Genomic DNA, 18,387 nt, shown 5'->3' on the forward strand with positions numbered 1-18,387 from the left:
GTAGCTGGGATTACAGGCACTTGCCATCATGCCCAGCTAATTTTTGTATTTTTGTAAAGATGGGGTTTCACTATGTTGACCAGGCTGGTCTTGAACTCCTGACCTCAGGTGATCTGCCCACCTCGGCCTCCCACCCAAAGTGCTGGGATTATAGGCGTGAGCCACCATGCCTGGCTGAGTTGTTTCTGATAAATGCTTCCATTAGACAGAGATAAATTTTAATCTACCCAATCATAAGTAACCAGCTATCATGATTATATAACTACTGACTTTCCAACAGGATAAGCCAAAGAAAGCAACTCTATAACTGTAACCAATCAAATAATTTCTTTATTGTGCTTCTACATTTTCCCAGTAAAAACTTGCATTTGATGTTTTGTCTCTGGAATACTAAAGCTCTTTCAGTCAGGTGTTCCCCAATTCATAAATTGCTTTTCACTCAAATAAACCCTTTAAAATGTTGTTGTGAGTCAGATGTTTCTTTAACGCGTGGTTGTAAAACGTGCTGTTAGTAGGAACATGACCTAGATCCACATCCAGGTCCTAGTGCAGTTTCTTTTTCTGTCACCGGGGCCATCTTGCTGGCTTGCCACAGGTTACACGATAATGACTGGGCATTATTCGTCGGAAACTGCACTGCGTAAGCAGGCCTGGCGAGGCCCACAGTAGGCCCCGGGCACATTTTCAGCTGCGAAGCGCGGGACTAGCAACCGGTGAGGTGGAAGGAGAGCCAAGAGACGGTGGGAGAATGGGAACTGAGCTGAGAGAGCTTCCGGAAGGTTGCGGTGGTCTAGGGCGATCCACGTCATTGAGAAACGGCGTTAGGCTGATTTCACGGGGCAGATGACATGGAAGTGCTGCTGAGGAAGACGCTGAGCTCCGAGGTGAAAAGGGATGAGGACGCCTAAGAAGACACGAGCGCAATTCCTAATACAATTTCCTGAAATTGTTTCATGTCACACGTTAAAATAATATGAAACACGTTAAATAGTAAAATGATATGAAGGTTTTATTTTATCTGAACTACAGTGATTTGTCTTCAGATTTTGAAATATAAAAGACTTTATTTTATTTATTTTATTTTTTGAGACAGAGTCTCGCTCTGTCGCCCAGGCTGGAGTGTGGTGGTGCGATCTCGGCTCACTGAAACCTCCGCCTCCTGGGTTCAAGCGATTCTCCTGCCTCAGCCTTCTGAGTGGCTAGTATTACAGGTGTCGGGCACCATGCCCCACTAATTTTTTTTTTTTTTTTTTTTTTAAGTAGAGCAGGGGTTTCACCATGTTGGCCAGGCTGGTCTTGAACACCTGACCTCAGGTGATCCACCTGCCTCGGCCTCCCAAAGTGCTGAGATTACAGGTGTGAGCCACCACGCCCGGCCAAAAGCCTTTATTTTTTGCTTTTTCTGCTTTTAACCATCCTCCTTTTTGGGGGGCTGGGGGGACCTAGTTATTAATAGAAAAAAACCCTTTGCTGGTGTCTTTTTTTCTTTTTTTGAGATGGAGTCTCGCTCTGTCACCCAGGGTGGAGTGCAGTGGTGCGATCTCGGCTCACTGCAACTCCCCGGGTTCAAGCGATTCTCCTGCCTCAGCCTCTGGAGTAGCTGGGATTACAGGCGCCCACCACCACGTCCGGCTAATTTTTCTATTTTTGGTAAAGACAGGGTTTCTCCCTGTTGGCCAGGCTGGTCTCGAACTGCTGACCTCAGGCGATCCAACACCTCGGCCTCCCACCTCGAGGCGATCCGACACCTCGGCCCCAGGTCGCACTTTTTTGCCCCTTTTGATCCCATCCTCCACCTGCGGCCACAGCCGGAAATGTAGAGAAATTCGCGCTCCTGGGGCCGGCGGGGCTGGCGCTGGCTCACCCGCTCCCCAGGCCCTTCCAGTCGCCGGGTTTGCGCTCGGAGCCCAGGGGCTGCGGGTTCACAGTTCACCCGCGAGTCGCTGTTAACCCCCCAGGTGCGGCCCGGGGGCGCTCGCGCGCAGCTGCCAACGGAGCCGTCCCTGATGCGTTCTCAGTTTACCGCAGAAAACGCCGGTCGGCGCGGGACCATGACTCCAGGGTTTTGCGGAAATAAATTTTAATCCAGTTTTGAAGCCACCACTTGGAGTTCCAGGGCAGTTGCACCCCCCACCCACCACTTCCCGCCCCTTACTCAGTCTCTAATATTTATGGGTGTCATCTCCATCCTCTGAAGGTTTCTGGACCCCAAACTTAACCAAGAGGCAGAGCCTGAGACTGGGACAGAGAATAAGGGCAGGGTCTAGAAAGCCTTCCCTCAACTTGAGGTCCACCTTAAGGCATGGGGCCCACCCTCACCCTCTCCCTGTCATCTAATAGTCCCAGGGGGAGCTGGGAGGTGAGTTACCTGAGGCTCAGTAGGGTTCAGGCTGGGTGCCAGGGACACTCCTAGGCCATCTCCTTGCTGCTTGAGTAAGGGAGAAATCCCCAGGCCTGCTGTGTCCCAGAGGAAGGAAAAATACACACGGTACTTTCCAGGGAGCCCTGCCTTTGTCCCAGGGACTCCAGGCTCTTTTTCTTGTCTGAGCCTCACCTGGCACCTGGCACCTGGCCCGAGACACTCCTGAGATGGGATTAAGTAAGGAGCAGGTGGAGGAGCCCAGGCTCCTCCCTCAGCAAGCAAGTGCTCACATCCAACAGAAGTACCTACATGCCGGCCTGAGCCAGGGCTAAGGAGGTACCAGCCAGGATGTGGTCTCGAGGGCGAATCCTCAGCTCAGATAAGGGAAGGCTGAGGACTGAGACGAAGACACCCAGAGTCTGGCTATTAGAGCACCTGGGGCCAGAGGGGGGTGGTTTCTAAGGGATCCAGGTGCTGGCTGATGCGGTAACTGGAGTAGGGGGCAGGCTGGGCTCAGGGTTCTCCGGGGCACAGTGAGAGTCTCATCTGGGCAGTCAAGACACTCTCGATGGGTGCAGGGGTTCCAGGAGATCCTAGAAGGTCTAGGTGGGCTGAAATAAGCCTGGCCATAAAGAGAGAAATATGTTTGGATTTTATTTATCCCATTAATTTTTTTTTTCTCTTGACTTGAAAACCCTATCCCATGTCTGGTAAACCCAGAGTAAGGAGTCCAGAAGCTGCTGGAGGAGGAGCTATGGGAGCCTCAGCCTCCCCTCTATGCCCCCTCCCTGTGCCCCAATGCAAACCTCCACAGCACCCCTGCAATGATAATGCTCACTGCCAGGACCCGTGCCCAGGGTCTCCCTCTTCAGCCTGAGAGACCACCGTCAGGCACAGCCTGCATCCCTCCCGTGCACGGCCCCCACCCCTCCCCTGCTGGCCCACAGTGGAATCAGCCTCTCCGGTTTCTGGTGATTTCATCAGGGCCACATCACATTGCTAGAGCTAGAGATAACATCTCCCTGTGGGTAACCCTTCCCTGCCAAGCCCCCTGAAGCTGGGCCCAGGCTGAGAGGAGGGATTGTGGGGTGTGGAATGAATTTAGGGGTGTGAGGGTCTACCAGGCAGAAGCAGGTCGGCTGTGATGACAGCACAGAGCTCAGGAACGCTGCCTGAGGACCCTGGGGCCTACGAGGAGGAGAAGAGGGCAGGAGCTGGTGGGGTGCTTGCAGAGACCCTGGGCTCCTATCCTGCCATAAGCCTCGCTGTCTCCTGATATCTGCAGCCAGGCCCTACTGACACCTCCAGGCCTGAGTACAAGCAGAGACCCCACCCTTCCCAGGCCCTGGAGGACTGGTCCACCTTAACTGGGCAGCCCTTGGGGCAGGCGCTGGCCGGTGCCTCAGCCCAGGCCTCTGTGCTCTGCATGCACTGCCAGCCTGCCATCAGGCCCCTTGCAGTGGGTTGCAGCCCTGAACCATGATCCAGGGCACCTTCGAGCCAGATGGTCCCCTCTGGGGCTGGGACTGGGACAGTGACAATGACTGGGATAGTGCTGTGCTGGCCCTCCTGGCGCTGGCTGTGGTGGCTGCCACAGCGCTGGCCTTACACTGGTTTGGCTCCGGGCACGACCAAGAGGCGGCAGAACCGGTGTCCACAGCCCTCGGGGCTCAACCTCATCAGGCAGGAGGAGCTGAGCTGGCCCTGCAACCGAAGTCCAAGGTCAGTGATGGCAGCGAGGGGCAGAGCCCAGGGCAGGGGAAACCAGAGCCCCCAGGACGCGGCCAGCAGAGCCCTGTCCCTGCTGCAGCGCCGGGCGGGGGCCTGGCCGCCATGGCCCGGCTTCCACTCAAGACAGCTGTCGAGGAGGCCCGCAGAGGGGCATTAGGACAGCAACGGGGCAGTGCTACCCCCGCGGCCCCCCGAGCAGAAGGAAAGGAGCCTCCCAGGCCAGGCACTGCCCTCCTGGGCAGGAGCGAAGAGGGGGGGATGTCCGCCCCCCTCCTGATCCACTTCACTCCTCGGAGCCCTGGCAGCGAAGCGGAGGCGCAGGCGGAGACAGGTGGTGTCAGGGCGTCCTCTCGCCAGGCCGCAGGCCCCGCGGGGCAACAGGACACTGGCCCCTGGCAGGCGGGCGCGGGGCCCTCGGGCTCGATGGGGAGAGGCCCGGGCCGGCGGCGGCGGATGGACGCTGGCTCGGGAGACAGAGCCCGCCGCCCCCGGAAACTGGACCTGCTCCGCCTGGGCGCCGCGGGGAGCGTGTGGGACGCGGTGGATGAGGCCGCCGCCCTGGACGCCCACGCGCGCGGCCTCCCCACAGGACCCCCACTCGCCCAGGAGCCCGCACTCCCGGCGCTGCCCGCTCCCCGCGCCCTGCAGCCTGGGTCTCAGACGGAAGGCTCTGGGGCCAAGGGTGGCTGGAGCAGGGAGGCTTCGGGGGTCCCTGCCCCTGGAGGAGGCTGGCCCTGGGTCAGCAGGGAGGTCCCGGGCACCCGGAGCTTTGGCCCAGCCCCAGGCTCCACGCGCCCCTGGCTAGAGAGTCCGCCTCAAGGTCGCCCACTCTCGTCCCAAGGGCCGGGTGCCACAGGGGCCTACGATGCGGGCGAGGCCGGGGCTGACAGCTCCCGAGATAACAGTCCTGCCGCTGACCTGGGGCCCACCCGGCCCCCGGAGCAAGCAAAGCCGGCCGCAGCCTGCCACAGCCGCGCGCCCTCCCGGAGCCGTGAGCCTCGCCCGCGCTCCGCCTCCCCGCCCGCAGCTCCCGGCCCGGGGTTCCCACCTGAAGCCCTGACTGTCCCTTCTCCTTCAGATTTTTTGCCCCTGGGGGTTACCCAGGGTCCTTCTGTGGGCGAAAATCTCAGAGCGGCGCCAGCCCCAAGTTCAGCCTCAGCCCAAGTCTTAACTTCAGCTCCAGCCTCAGTCCTAGCCCCAGCCCTGGCTTCATCCCCCACCTCAGCACCAACCTCATCCCCCACCTCAACCTCATCCCCCACCTCAGCCCCAGCCCCAGCTCCAACCTCAGCTCCAACTTCAACCCCAGCCCCAGCCCCAAGTCCAGCCCCAGCCCCAGTCCCAGTCCCAACCCTCACACCCCCATCCCCAGCCCTAACCCCAGTCCCAACCCCAGCCCCAACCCCAGCTCCAACTCCAGCCCCAACCTCAGCCGCATCCCCTGCCCCAGCCCCCACCTCAGCCCCAACCCCAGCCACATCCCCTGCCCCAGCTGACGGGTCAAAGCCTCAGGAGAGTGTGGCTCTCCCCAGGCGCTACCAGGAGGGGCAGGTCTCAGCCAGCTGGGGAAACCTTATTGCCATGGTTCTTAGAAGCCACCCCTTCCCCAGGCAAGACAGGCCCCAAGGGAGTGTCCCGAGGGCGGTTCCCGGGAGCCCCGTGGATCCCAGCACTTCCACACACTCTGAGGACAGACACGGCCCCTCTTCTTCAGTGGGGACAGTCATGGGGACAGGTACAGGGGGCCTGGTTGAGGCTGGAGCTCAGCCACAGACAAGAAGCTCCGAGACCAACGGATCGCCCAGCCCAGACCCTCCCCCAGGCCTAAGAGGAGAGGGAACCAGGGAGAAAAGTCTAGACTCGCTGCCCCAAGCCGCGATGCCCAGGGGCCCCGCACAGCCCCCCGCGCAGAGGCCGCCTGGCCCCGCGGCCTCCTCCTCTGTGAGGCGCTCACAGCCGGTACCCCAGCTACGGAAACGCAGCAGGTGCGAAATCGCCCCGACCTCGGAGCAGGAGGTCAGGCCGGCCGCCTCAGGGGACCCTCAAGGGGAGGCGCCGGGGGAGGGGGGCAGCCCTGCCGGCCGCAGCGGGGCGCTCACAGAAAAGCAGAAGGAGGCCCGGAAGCTCATGGTGTTTCTGCAGAGGCCCGGGAGTCGGGGGGTGGTGGAGGGGCCCCGGAAGCCCAGCTCCCGGGCCCTGGAGCCCACCACGGCGGCAGCCCTGCGGCGGCGGCTGGACCTGGGCAGTTGCCTGGACGTGCTGGCCTTTGCCCAGCAGCACGGAGAGCCCGGCCTGGCGCAGGAGACCTACGCGCTGATGAGCAACAACCTGCTGCGAGTGCTGGGAGACCCGTGCCTCTACCGCCGGCTGAGCGCGGCCGACCGCGAGCGCATCCTCAGCCTGCGGACCGGCCGGGGCCAGGCGGTGCTGGGCGTGCTCGTACTGCCCAGCCTCTACCAGGGGGGCCGCTCAGGGCTCCCCAGGGGCCGTCGTGGCGAGGAGCCTCCTGCGGCGGCCCCCGTGCCCCTGCCACTACCGGCGCACCTGCATGTGTTCAACCCCCGGGAGAACACCTGGCGGCCCCTGACCCAGGTGCCCGAGGAGGCCCCGCTTCGGGGCTGCGGTCTCTGCACCATGCACAACTACCTGTTTCTGGCGGGGGGCATCCGTGGCTCCGGTGCCAAGGCCGTCTGCTCCAACGAGGTCTTCTGCTACAACCCTCTGACCAACATCTGGAGCCAGGTTCGGCCCATGCAGCAGGCCCGAGCCCAGCTCAAGCTGGTGGCCCTGGACGGGCTGCTCTATGCCATCGGTGGCGAATGCCTGTACAGCATGGAGTGCTACGACCCGCGAACAGACGCCTGGACCCCACGCGCGCCGCTCCCCGCAGGCACCTTCCCTGTGGCCCACGAGGCTGTGGCCTGCCGTGGGGACATCTACGTCACGGGGGGTCACCTCTTCTACCGCCTGCTCAGGTACAGCCCCGTGAAGGATGCTTGGGACGAGTGTCCATACAGTGCCAGCCACCGGCGTTCCAGCGACATCGTGGCGCTGGGGGGCTTCCTGTACCGCTTCGACCTGCTGCGGGGCGTGGGCGCCGCCGTGATGCGCTACAACACAGTGACCGGCTCCTGGAGCAGGGCCGCCTCCCTGCCCCTGCCCGCCCCCGCCCCACTGCGCTGCACCACCCTGGGCAACACCATTTACTGCCTCAACCCCCAGGTCACTGCCACCTTCACGGTCTCTGGGGGGACTGCCCAGTTCCAGGCCAAGGAGCTGCAGCCCTTCCCCTTGGGGAGCACTGGGGTCCTCAGTCCATTCATCCTGACTCTGCCCCCTGAGGACCGGCTGCAGACCTCACTCTGAGTGGCAGGCAGAGAACCAAAGCTGCTTTGCTGCTCTCCAGGGAGACCCTCCTGGGATGGGCCTGAGAGGCCGGGGCTCAGGGAAGGGGCTGGGATCAGAACTTCCTGCTCTTGTTTCTGGACAACTTTCCCCTTCTGCTTTAAAGGTTGTCGATTATTTTGAAGCCCAGACTCCCTCAGCCTCTTTCTGCCCCTCACTCCACACCCAGACTGTTTCCTGACTCAATTCCGTACCTGCTTACAGACCCTCTCAGCTTGCTCACACCCCACTGTCTGTGGGACTCCCTATTCCCTAGAGCCAGGGACTGATGCGTCCCCACAGACAAGGACTTGGCTCGCTGGAGCTCTGCTGAGCCGAGAGAGGAGGGGGTAGAAAACATTCACGCTTCCTATGCTCTGTCAGCAGGACAGGGAGCAAAAACGTCCCCAGGCAACGCCCTCGCCTCTGGGACTTTCTGCCTGTCCTAAGGCCTCCCCAGGTACCAACCCCGCAGCTATCTGGGTCTGTTTGGCACTGTGGATTCTCAAGGGCCTAGAACCCTTGCCTCTGAAACTGGTCCGCTGGTGCAGCCCTGCTGTCTGCAGCTCCTGCCCATACCCCCAGCCCATACCAGGCCAGGCCCACTCCGGGCTCACCACCCTCTGCAGCCTTGTGGGGCTCTCCCAGCCCCTCCAGAAGCCCACCCCACTTCTCACCAACCCCCCATCTCTAAATGAGGCCAGAGTGTCACCCTAGTTCTGCCCCTTTTTAGCTGTGTAGACTTGGACAAGACATTTGACTTCCCTTTCTCCTTGTCTGTAAAATGTGGACAGTGGGCATCTGTCACCCAAGAGAGTTGTGGGAGTCAAGATCACAGCTGTGAGCACCTCACACGGTGTCCAGCATGCACAGCACAATCCATGATGTGTTTTCTCCCCTCACGCACTTTGAAACCCATGCTAGAAAGGTGAATACATCTGTCTGTGCTCCACTCCAACCTCCAGCCTGGATGTCCCTGTCTGGGCCCTTTTTCTGTTTTTTATTCTATGTTCAGCACCACTGGCACCAAATACATTTTAATTCACCGAAAGCACCTGCAGCTTGCACTTGTCGTGTTTTGTTCACAAGGTTTGATATGCAGCTGGGTGGATCATGGCACAGGAGAGAAGAGGTCCTTGGGCTGTGCTTAAAAATAAGTTTATTAAGAAACAAGTACAGTGCATACAGCTATTCATGTGGGTGCCAGCTCCATCCCCCAGTGACCTCTTCATACGGGCAGAGGGTGGCATGGCAGCTGTGGTGGGCCAGTGGGGCCTACGGCCTTTGCTTGGTTTCATGCAGCAGCTCTTGCCAGTTCTTCTCCATCTCCTCCTTGCAGTTGACGAAGGCGTCCTCCAGCCGACGCATGGACTCAGCCAGCGTAGGGTTGGTGCGCATCACCACCATGTCATAGGCCATCCAGGTTGCCTGCACTGCAACAAGCAGACAGGACTGGTCAGGCCACAGGGAAGGGCTGCAGCTCTGGGGTACCCCAGAAGGGTCAGATGCCTCCAGCTGGGCTCAGCATCTGGAGGCCCAGATCCTGCTGAGGCACCCAATTACTCTAGGGAGAGACAGCTGGTAGGCTACTTGTTACAGGCTCATAAAAACTCCCTACAAACATCCATAGTGACGCTTCCTAGTCTCATGCAAGGCATAACTTCGGGATACACCAGACATGATGTTAAAAAGCTAGAGGCTGGTCTGATATGAAATGTGGGGAGAATTAGAGCAAACCGCAACTCCTTACCTACAAGCAGTTCACAGCCAGTGGCTGCAGGTGACCCCTAAGGAGTCATCCACCCAAGCTCACACACTCAGGTAGAGCTGATTGTTTCCAGTCCTGCAAGACCCAAACCTCATGTCACCTTATGTTCAGTGGCCTGGGATGCCTGCCCACCTCCACCTGGGCACCTCTATGCTTTCGTTGAGGCCCAGGCCCGGGGCTTCTCCTCTTGGGAAGGTGTCCTTGACCATCTACCAATGCACTGATGGGCTCTCTTGCTCTTTCCCCCTGACAGCAACTTGAAGGTAGCATTCCCTGGGCCTATAGGTGAACACATGCTTCTTGTGTGAACTCAAAGGAAGTGTGTGCAGAAATCCCACCTCCAACTTTTTCTCTGCATAGTCCACTGGCTGGTGTGGTTCAGCCCTCTGCAACTATACAGAACAAAGGTCATCTCCCCTCTGCACGACAACCAACTGTACATAGCAAACACATCCCCTTAAAATTCCTCTTTGTGGAACCCTCACAAGCATCCCAGATCATTCCGGTGCAGGGAGGCCACAGACTACCTGGACAGCAGGTGCAGCAGGGACCTGGGGCCAGAGCAGAGTACGCCTCCCAGCTCCCCACCTGCCAACTATGTGACCTGGAACAAGTGTCTGCAATGTATCAATCTCGGCCGGGTGCAGTGGCTCACACCTGTAATCCCAGCACTCTGGGAGGCCAAGGGGGGTAGATCACGAGGTCAAGGGATTGAGAACGTCCTGGCCAACATGGCCAGTGTTCCTGGCCCATCTCTACTAAAAATATAAAAATTAGCCGGGTGTGGTGGTGGGTGCCTGTAGTCCCAGCTACTAGAGAGGCTGAGGCAGGAGAATCGCTTGAACCCAGAAGGTGGAGGTTATATATATATAAATCTCAGTCTCCTCATCTTTGGAGACCCTACCAATCTCATGGCTTACTGTGAGAATTAAATGGGTGATATATGTAAACTGCCTGGCACACATGTTATGGACTGAATGTGTCCCTCCCACATTCACCTGTTGAAATCCTAACCCCCGATGTGATGGTATTAGGAGGTCGGGTCTTTTGGAGATTATTAGGTCCTAAGGGTAGACCCTCCTGAATGGGATTAGCACCCCTTAAAGAAGAGACACAAGAGCTCACTCTCACTCTATGCAAGGATATGTGAGGCTCTATGTGAGGATACAAGAAGGTGGCTGGCCGGGCAAGGTGGCTCGTACCTATAATCCCAGCACTTTGGGAGGCTGAGGTGGGTGGATCACTTGAGCTCAGAAGTTTGAGATCAGGCTGGGCAACATGTTGAAACCCTGTCTTTACAGAAAATACAAAATTTAGCTGGGCATGGTGGTGTGTACCTGTAGTTGCAACTACTCAGGAGGCTGAGGTGAAAAAAAGGATCCCTTGAGCCTGGGAGGCGGAGGTTGCAGTGAGCCAAGATTGCACCACTGCACTCCAGCTTGGGTGACAGAGTGTGACTCTGTCTCAAAAATAAATAAATAAATAAAATCCCAAAGTGCTGGGATTACAGGCCACTGCGCCCGGCCATAACTTGTTTTTTTGAGTGCAAATTAAATCATTGTTTCTTGGCTACAATAATCCTCTAGAGAGGACCAGATTATAACTTTTCCTCATATTTTTCGTTGGTGCCCTAATGGAATAGGTTCCTTTTTCTGTTCTAATGCACAAAATTACTCTTATAATTGTCAAACTTATCTCCCCTCATTTTGCTTCCAAGGAAACTAAAATCATGGTATTCTGAAGATGACCAAAGATATGAATCTCCCTCATTTGGCATCGCACTGGGCCCGGATCTGTTACACTGCAAATACCCTGCTGCTAAAACGATACAAACACCCTCCCTCTATGCTCAGGGACTATCACAGAAGAGAGAGTCTCGCTCTGTCACCCAGGCTGCAGTGCAATGGTATGATCTTGGCTCACTGCAAGTTCTATCTCCTGGGTTCAAGTGATTCTCCGGCCTCAGCCTCCTGAGTAGCTGGGATTCCAGGCATCCATCAACACGCCCAGCTAATTTTTGTATTTTTATTAGAGATGGAGTTTCACCATATTGGCCAGGCTGGTCTCGAACTCCTGACCTTGTGATCCTCATGCCTCGGCTTCCCAAAGTGCTGGGTTTACAGGTGTAAGCCACCGTGCCCAGCCTGTAGCAGATTTATATAAAAATGCAATATGCGGCTGGGCACGGTGGCTCATTCCTGTAATCCCAGCACTTCGGGAGGCCAAGGCAGGCAGATTACGAGGTCAAGAGATTGAGACCATCCTGGCTAACACGGGGAAATCCCATCTCTACTAAAAATACCAAAAAAATTAGCCATGCGTGGTGGCGGGCACCTGTAGTCCCAGCTACTCGGGAGGCTGAGGCAGGAGAATGGCGTGAACCCGGGAGGGGGAGCTTGCAGTGAGCCGAGATTGCGCCACTGCACTCCAGCCCGGGCAACAGAGCGCGACTCCATCTCAAAAAAAAAAGCAATACACAGCGTAGGTCCTTTGGCATGCCAGATGGGTTAGGATTAAATGTTAAAAAGGAATACGGAGAAAAGTAGAAGAAAATACAACTAAATATTTCACTGATCTCAGATTGAGGAAAGACTTTCTAGGTGTCAAAATAATGGCAATGATTCAGAAAGGAAAATATTGATAGATTTTTCACTACATAAAACTGTTTGCTGGCTGGGCGTGGTGGCTCACGCGTGTAATCCCAGCACTTCAGGAGGCCAAGGCAGGTGGATCACCTGAGGTTAGGAGTTTGAGACCAGCCTGGCCAAAATGGTGAAACTTCATCTCTACTAAAAATACAAAAATTAGCTGGGCATGGTGGCAGGCGCCTGTAATCCCACCTACCCAGGAGGCTGAGGCAGGGGAATCACTTGAACCCGAGAGGCGGAGGTTGCAGTGAGCTGAGATCACATCATTGCATTCAAGCCTGGACGACAGAGCAAGACTCCGTCTCAAAAAAAAAAAAAAAAAAAAAAAAAGGCCAGGCGCGGTGGCTCACGCCTGTAATCCCAGCACTTTGGGAGGCCTAGTCGGGCGGATCACGAGGTCAGGAGATCAAGACCATCCTGGCTAACACAGTGAAACCCCGTCTCTACTAAAAATACAAAAAATTAGCCAGGCGTGGTGGCAGGTGCCTGTAGTCCCAGCTACTCGGGAGGCTGAGGCAGGAGAATGGCGTGAACCCGGGAGGCGGAGCTTGCAGTGAGCCGAGATCGCGCCACTGTACTCCAGCCTGGGCGACAGAGCGAGACTCTGTCTTAAAATAAATAAATAAATAAAAATTTAAAAATAAATAAATAAATAAAACCAATCTGTGCTCTGACCACCTTGGGCACATGTCATTAGGACCCCCTGAGGCTGTGTCACAGATAAGTGTCCCCAAACTTGGCAAAATAAACTTTCTAAATTAACTGATACGTGTCTCAGCTATTCATAGTTCAAAAGTACATAGGCAAAAAATTGCAAACATTTCTAAGGAGAAATGTTCTAAAGTCTGCTCTAGTGAATAAAAGCTATTTGGCCAGGCACCCTGGCTCACACCTGTAATCCCAACACTTTGGGATGCCAAGGTGGGTGTATTGCTTGGCCAAAGTTGGTTCAAGCCGTGAGGAGAAGGAGAAACTGGGTATGCCTCATTATACCTGCCTCTCTTTTGGAATTCAGGAAAAGGTGACTAGCATTAACATGAACACAGACCTTAAGTTTGATAAGAAAGCTTTTTACAATCTATTCCCTCTGAAGCCTGCTACCCGGAGGCTTCATCTGCATGACAAAACTTTGGTCTCCACAACCCCTTACCGTCATAACCCAGACATTCTTTTCTATTGATTCCAGGTCTTTAGACAATAACTCTTTCAACCAATTGCCAATCTGAAAAAATTTAAATCTATCTATAACCTGGAATCATCCCCCGTTGAGTTGTCCCACCTTTCCAGATCGAACCAATGTACATCTTTTTTTTTTTTTTTGAGACAGAGTCTCACTCTGTCGCCCAGGCTGGAGTGCAGTGGCACCATCTCGGCTTACTGCAAGCTCCACCTCCCGGGTTCATGCCATTCTCCTGCCTCAGCCTCCCGAGTAGCTGGGACTACAGGCGCCTGCCACCACGCCTGGCTAATTTTTTGTATTTTTAGTAGAGACGAGGTTTTACTGTGTTAGCCAGGATGGTCTCGATCTCCTGACCTCGTGATCCACCCGTCTCGGCCTCCCAAAGTGCTGGGATTACAGGAGTGAGCCACCGCGCCCGGCCGAACCAGTGTACATCTTACAGGTACTGACTGATGTATTCTCTCTCCCTAAAACGTATAAAAGCAAGCTGTACCCTGCCAACCTTGAGCATATGTCCTGAGGACCTCCTGAGGCTGTGTCACAGGTGCATCTTTAACCTTGGCAAAATAAACTTTCTAAATTGATTGAGACCTGTCTCAGATACTTTTAGGTTCACACATCCTACCTGAGATTTTCTCCATCTCTTCTAATAGCTTTTCCAAGTCCTTATTCAGATCTGACAGCATTTTCAGCATGTTGTCATAGTTTCTTTCCTCAGGGTCAGCATCATCCATCTAGGCAATGCACAGAAAGAAGCTGCAGTCAGACAGACCTACATTTCAAATCCAGCTCCACTGGTTATAACTCAGTGATTTCTCTAAGGAATTCTTTCCCCATCTCTCAGATTCAGACAATACCACGTACTCCACAGGGCTGTTGTGAAGGTTAAATGGGAACATGTCTAAAGGCCCCAGCATAGCATTTGGCACATATAAGTTGTCCTTCCCCTTTCTTCCATCTTTGCCATACAAACGCAGCTGAAGGCTGGAGTGATTAACACAGAAAACATCTTCATCATAATGAAAAAAGTCTGTCATAATGGTGACATGGAAATTTTTCTTGCAAAGCCAGTACATGCCAGTACCTGGAATGTAATGTAGAGTCATAGGGGTATTTTATTTTAAGTTGGGAGATATTACACTAGTGTCAAAGATTACAGTATTTGGGCATGGCAGGCCCAGGCATGGTAGCTCATGCCTGGAATCCCAGTGCTTTGGGAGGCTAAACAGGAGAAATGCTTGAAGCCAGGAGTTTCAGACCAGCCCGGGCAACAGTCTCTACAAAAAAATTTAAAAACAGCTGGGTGTGGTGGTGCGCACCTCCAGTCCTAGTTACTCAGGAGGGTGAGGTGGGACAATTGTGCCACAGCACTCTAGACTAAGCTACAGAGGAAGATCTGGAAGATCCCCTCTGCAAAATGAAAAAAAGGGCTCAGTAAATTCAAGATATTTGATTTGGGTGTCACTGGTCAACTCGGTGAGACGTTTCAGGAGAGCCATAAAAGTAAAAATATTTTCATGAATTAAATAATTAATGGATCATTAGACAAAATGGATTGTGTGTACAGATTTAGATGGGAAAGGGAGAAAAAAACAGGAGGTAACTAGAAGGTGATACAGAGTCAAGGTTTTCTGTTGTTTGAATTCTTTGTTTCTAGGCTGTGTGGAAAGAGCTACCTGGACAGAAAAGCCTGAAGAATCAGAAGAAAGGGTAACTGATGGTGCAGGGACTGGTCTCAGACAAGTAAGGGGTCATTTCACCCTATGAAGGTAAGGGAAGGTAAGGAGGTAGAGATAGAATAAGGTAGGTAGAGGTGAAGGTAGGATGGCAAGGGGGGGATTTCAGGCCCGATGGTCTGTAACTCCCTAATAAATGGCAATGAAAAGTTTCTTCTTGTAACAACAGACATTCTTGGCTTGAGGAGAACGATAAAGCTTTATCAAAGCTGCATGCCTCCCTAGGGGCACCTAGGCATGTGGCTGAGGCCACATGGCCACAGTGTCCTCAGGACCCTAAGACGGCACAGAGACAAGGGATGGAGTGTAGAAGGCCTGGGAACGTAAACATACATGCAGTGGATGGACAAGGTAAGGACAGTGAGAGCACAAGTATGAGAGTGGCTTAAGGGGTGGTTGATGGCTGGGGTGAAGCAGAGGCATAGAAAAGACATGTAGTTTCTATAAGTGGGGCGTTGGGGTGGCCACAGGTAGATTTGGGGATAGAGCATGAGACTGCTAGAAGGTTGGAGGCTGTGGCCGGAGTGGCACTGGATCTCAGAAGAGGGATGGATCTGAAAAGGAGATCCAGGGAGAGGGTGTGAGAGCTGATGTGGAGGAAGCAGCCACAGGATTAGAATTCACGGCATTTCTTGCCTACTGAGGTTGCCTGGGGTGACTGGGAACGAGTGGAGAAAGAGGCCTGAGCCCGCACCAAAGCACAATGCAACGGAGCTTAGGATGGGTGGCGGAAGTGTGGGGCGGGAGGGGTGTGGGGCGGGAGTGTGGGGTGGGAGGAGTGTGGGGCGGGAGGGGTGTGGGGCGGGAGTGTGGGGCGGGAGGGGTGTGGGGCGGGAGGAGTGTGGGGCCGGAAGAGTGTGGGGTGGGAGGAGTGTGGGGCCGGAAGAGTGTGGGGCGGGAAGGAGTGTGGGGCGGGAGTGTGGGTCGGGAAGGGTGTGGGGCGGGAGGGGCGTGGGGCGGGAGGAGCTTGGGGCGGGAGGGGCGTGGGGCGGGAAGGGCGTGGGGCGGGAGGAGTGTGGGGCGGGAAGGGTGTGGGGCGGGAGGAGTGTGGGGCGGGAAGGGTGTGGGGCGGGAGTGTGGGGCGGGAGGGGCGTGGGGCGGGAAGGAGTGTGGGGCGGGAGTGTGGGTCGGGAAGGGTGTGGGGCGGGAGGGGTGTGGGGCGGGAGTGTGGGGTGGGAGGAGTGTGGGGCGGGAGGGGTGTGGGGCGGGAGTGTGGGGCGGGAGGGGTGTGGGGCGGGAGGAGTGTGGGGCCGGAAGAGTGTGGGGCCGGAAGAGTGTGGGGCGGGAAGGGTGTGGGGCGGGAGGAGTGTGGGTCGGGAAGGGTGTGGGGCGGGAGGGGTGTGGGGCGGGAGTGTGGGGCGGGAGGGGTGTGGGGCGGGAGGAGTGTGGGGCCGGAAGAGTGTGGGGTGGGAGGAGTGTGGGGCCGGAAGAGTGTGGGGCGGGAAGGAGTGTGGGGCGGGAGTGTGGGTCGGGAAGGGTGTGGGGCGGGAGGGGCGTGGGGCGGGAAGGGTGTGGGGCGGGAGTGTGGGGCGGAAAGGGTGTGGGGCGGGAGGGGCGTGGGGCGGGAAGGGTGTGGGGCGGGAGGAGTGTGGGGCGGGAAGGGTGTGGGGCGGGAGTGTGGGGCGGAAAGGGTGTGGGGCGGGAGGGGCGTGGGGCGGGAAGGGTGTGGGGCGGGAGGAGTGTGGGGCGGGAAGGGTGTGGGGCGGGAGTGTGGGGCGGAAAGGGTGTGGGGCGGAAAGGGTGTGGGTCGGGAAGGGTGTGGGGCGGGAGGGGCGTGGGGCGGGAGTGTAGGGTCTGGCTTGGGTGTCACTTTAGGTGTGAAGGACGGGGGTTGAGCGAGGCCGAGCCTAGAGTCTGGTTTGTGGTCTGAGTGTCTTGCCTGGTACGAAGGGTTTCTAACAGAGTCTGGGATCCCTCTGAGAACAAGGAATGTGAGGGGATAAGAGGGAGGCTTGGTGCAGAGATGTGCTCTTTTGTACGGGAGGAGAGCAGCACAGGAAGGGAATGCACCTGTGATGTGGGAGAGACGTCTTGGAGTTGGGCTGTGAAGAGTCTGGGCGGGTCCTGAAGTGCAGGTGGAGGAAGCCAGAGGTGCGTGTGGGAACTTGGGGTGTGAGGTGGTGTGTGGACTCCGGGGTCCCAGGTGTGGCAGGTGTAAGGGTAAGAGGGGCAGGCTGCACGGAACGAGAAGCCCAGGGTGTGCAGACTTCAGGATCGGGAGTGAATGGTGTGAGGACATGGAGATTAGGTGTAAGGGGTGAAGGACTGAGGTGAGGGATGTAAGGTGGGGAGAGTGGGGTATGGAGTGTGCAGTGAGGGGAGCGGGGGAGGGGTGAGGCGGGGTGAGGGGTGAGGGGTGAGGGGTGAAGGGTGAGGGGTGAGGGGTGAGGCGGGGTGAGGGGTGAGGGGTGAGGGGTGAGGGGTGAGGCGGGGTGAAGGGTGAGGGGCGAGGCTGGGTGAGGAGGCGGGTGAGCGGTGACGTGAGCGATGAGGGGTGAGGGGCGAGGCGGGGTGAGGGGTGAGGCGGGGTGAGGGGTGAGGCGGGGTGAGGGGTGAGGGGTGAGGTGGGGTGAGGGGTGAGGTGAAGGGTGAAGGGTGAGGGGTGAGGGGTGAGGCGGGGTAAGGGGTGAGGCGGGGTGAGGGGTGAGGCGGGGTGAGGGGTGAGGCGGGGTGAGGGGTGAGGGGTGAGGTGGGGTGAAGGGTGAAGGGTGAGGCGGGTGAGGGGCGTTGGGGGAGGGGCATGGGGTGTGGAGTGAGTGGAGTCGGGTGAGTGGAGTTGGGTCGAACTCAAGGGTCTGGTTTGAGGTTGGTGCCACCGCGAACGCTAGGACAGGGTCAGGCGGAGCCCAGCCGTCAGGGCGCGTTGGGAGGGCGGGGGCCCAGGGGGGCGCGGCCTCGCTCACCTCCAGCTTGGCCCGCGCTCCGGTCCTGCTCTGGCGCCCCCAGCGGCCGCTTGAGGAACAAGGCCGCTCCTCGAGAGGGATGCCCCGCCCTTTCCGTTATAGAACCCGCCCCGGAAGTGACCTCTCTCCCTCATTGGGTGTCCTCGGGAAAAGGGGCGGGGCATTCCGCGCTGCTCCCACAAGTCTGCGGCGTCCGAGTCTGGGACTGGCAGGTGCGGTGCTGGGGACGTCCTGAGGTTGAGGGAGAATCCTGCGGAGATGAAGAGCTTCCCGGCCTGACAGTTTTGCCCCCGCCTCCTTCTTGAGCTTAAGGATTTATACGCAGGGCCCCGTTTGCCTGCTGTGTCCCCAGTGTCCAGGACAGCGCCCGGTACCAAAGGTGCTGGTAAACATTTGTCGAATGAGTCGCTGAACGCCCAGCTATTTCCACTGTCACAGCGATCATGTGTGGCGGACATTATGTGGCACGTATCTTACAGAGGAGGCAGCCCAGGCTCAGGGAGACGAGGCAGAGGTGCACGCAGGTCTATGTGGGCTGGAAAGTGCTGGGGTCTCCCGGGCGCTCCTGGTCTCCAGGCAAGAACTGGAAGCAGAGCCACTCAGCACCTAGAAGGGCAGTGACAGAAAGCTCTGGCTGGGAGGAGGCTGACCAGAGGCCAGTCTGAGCTCAGCCTT

The 18,387-nt window shown here is 57.0% G+C and overlaps 2 protein-coding genes and 1 long non-coding RNA gene across 5 annotated transcripts; 1 reads left to right on the forward strand and 2 right to left on the reverse strand.

Moving 5' to 3' along the window:
• Positions 1-308: 308 nt before the first annotated feature.
• LOC129529464 (uncharacterized) lies at positions 309-1,929 on the reverse strand. Of its 2 annotated transcripts, none has more exons than XR_010133121.1 (2): positions 1,767-1,929; positions 309-904 (listed from the first exon to the last, which is right to left on the reverse strand). It is a non-coding gene; the product is annotated as an uncharacterized lncRNA (long non-coding RNA). The 2 variants fall into 2 exon arrangements; XR_008674967.1 differs by having other exon boundaries at positions 1,797-1,920.
• A 1,436-nt stretch (positions 1,930-3,365) lies between these two features.
• Positions 3,366-8,528, forward strand: KLHDC7B (kelch domain containing 7B). Its single transcript, XM_004063702.5, has one exon. The coding sequence runs from the start codon at positions 3,842-3,844 to the stop codon at positions 7,457-7,459; it is 3,618 nt and encodes a 1,205-aa protein (XP_004063750.3). The 5' UTR covers positions 3,366-3,841; the 3' UTR covers positions 7,460-8,528.
• Positions 8,529-8,619: 91 nt separating this feature from the next.
• SYCE3 (synaptonemal complex central element protein 3) lies at positions 8,620-17,840 on the reverse strand. Of its 2 annotated transcripts, none has more exons than XM_004063703.3 (3): positions 17,713-17,840; positions 13,699-13,807; positions 8,620-8,910 (listed from the first exon to the last, which is right to left on the reverse strand). In XM_004063703.3, exons 2-3 carry the CDS (start codon positions 13,805-13,807, stop codon positions 8,753-8,755), a joined length of 267 nt encoding a protein of 88 aa, XP_004063751.1. In that variant the 5' UTR covers positions 17,713-17,840; the 3' UTR covers positions 8,620-8,752. The 2 variants fall into 2 exon arrangements, with proteins under 2 accessions (XP_004063751.1, XP_055230458.1); XM_055374483.2 differs by lacking the exon at positions 17,713-17,840 and adding an exon at positions 13,938-14,137.
• Positions 17,841-18,387: the final 547 nt, after the last annotated feature.

Source organism: Gorilla gorilla, chromosome 23, assembly GCF_029281585.2.
Source record: "Gorilla gorilla gorilla isolate KB3781 chromosome 23, NHGRI_mGorGor1-v2.1_pri, whole genome shotgun sequence".
Classification (NCBI taxonomy): Eukaryota; Metazoa; Chordata; class Mammalia; order Primates; family Hominidae; genus Gorilla; species Gorilla gorilla.

Bases quoted from the DNA above. Each gene is read 5' to 3' on its own strand.
- KLHDC7B (XM_004063702.5), top strand. From the start codon at position 3,842: ATGATCCAGGGCACCTTCGAGCCAGATGGTCCCCTCTGGGGCTGGGAC.
- SYCE3 (XM_004063703.3), bottom strand. From the start codon at position 13,807: ATGGATGATGCTGACCCTGAGGAAAGAAACTATGACAACATGCTGAAA. The intron at 8,911-13,698 runs GTAGGATGTGTG...TGCTTGTTGCAG, and splicing joins AGAGATGGAGAAAATCTCAG to TGCAGGCAACCTGGATGGCC.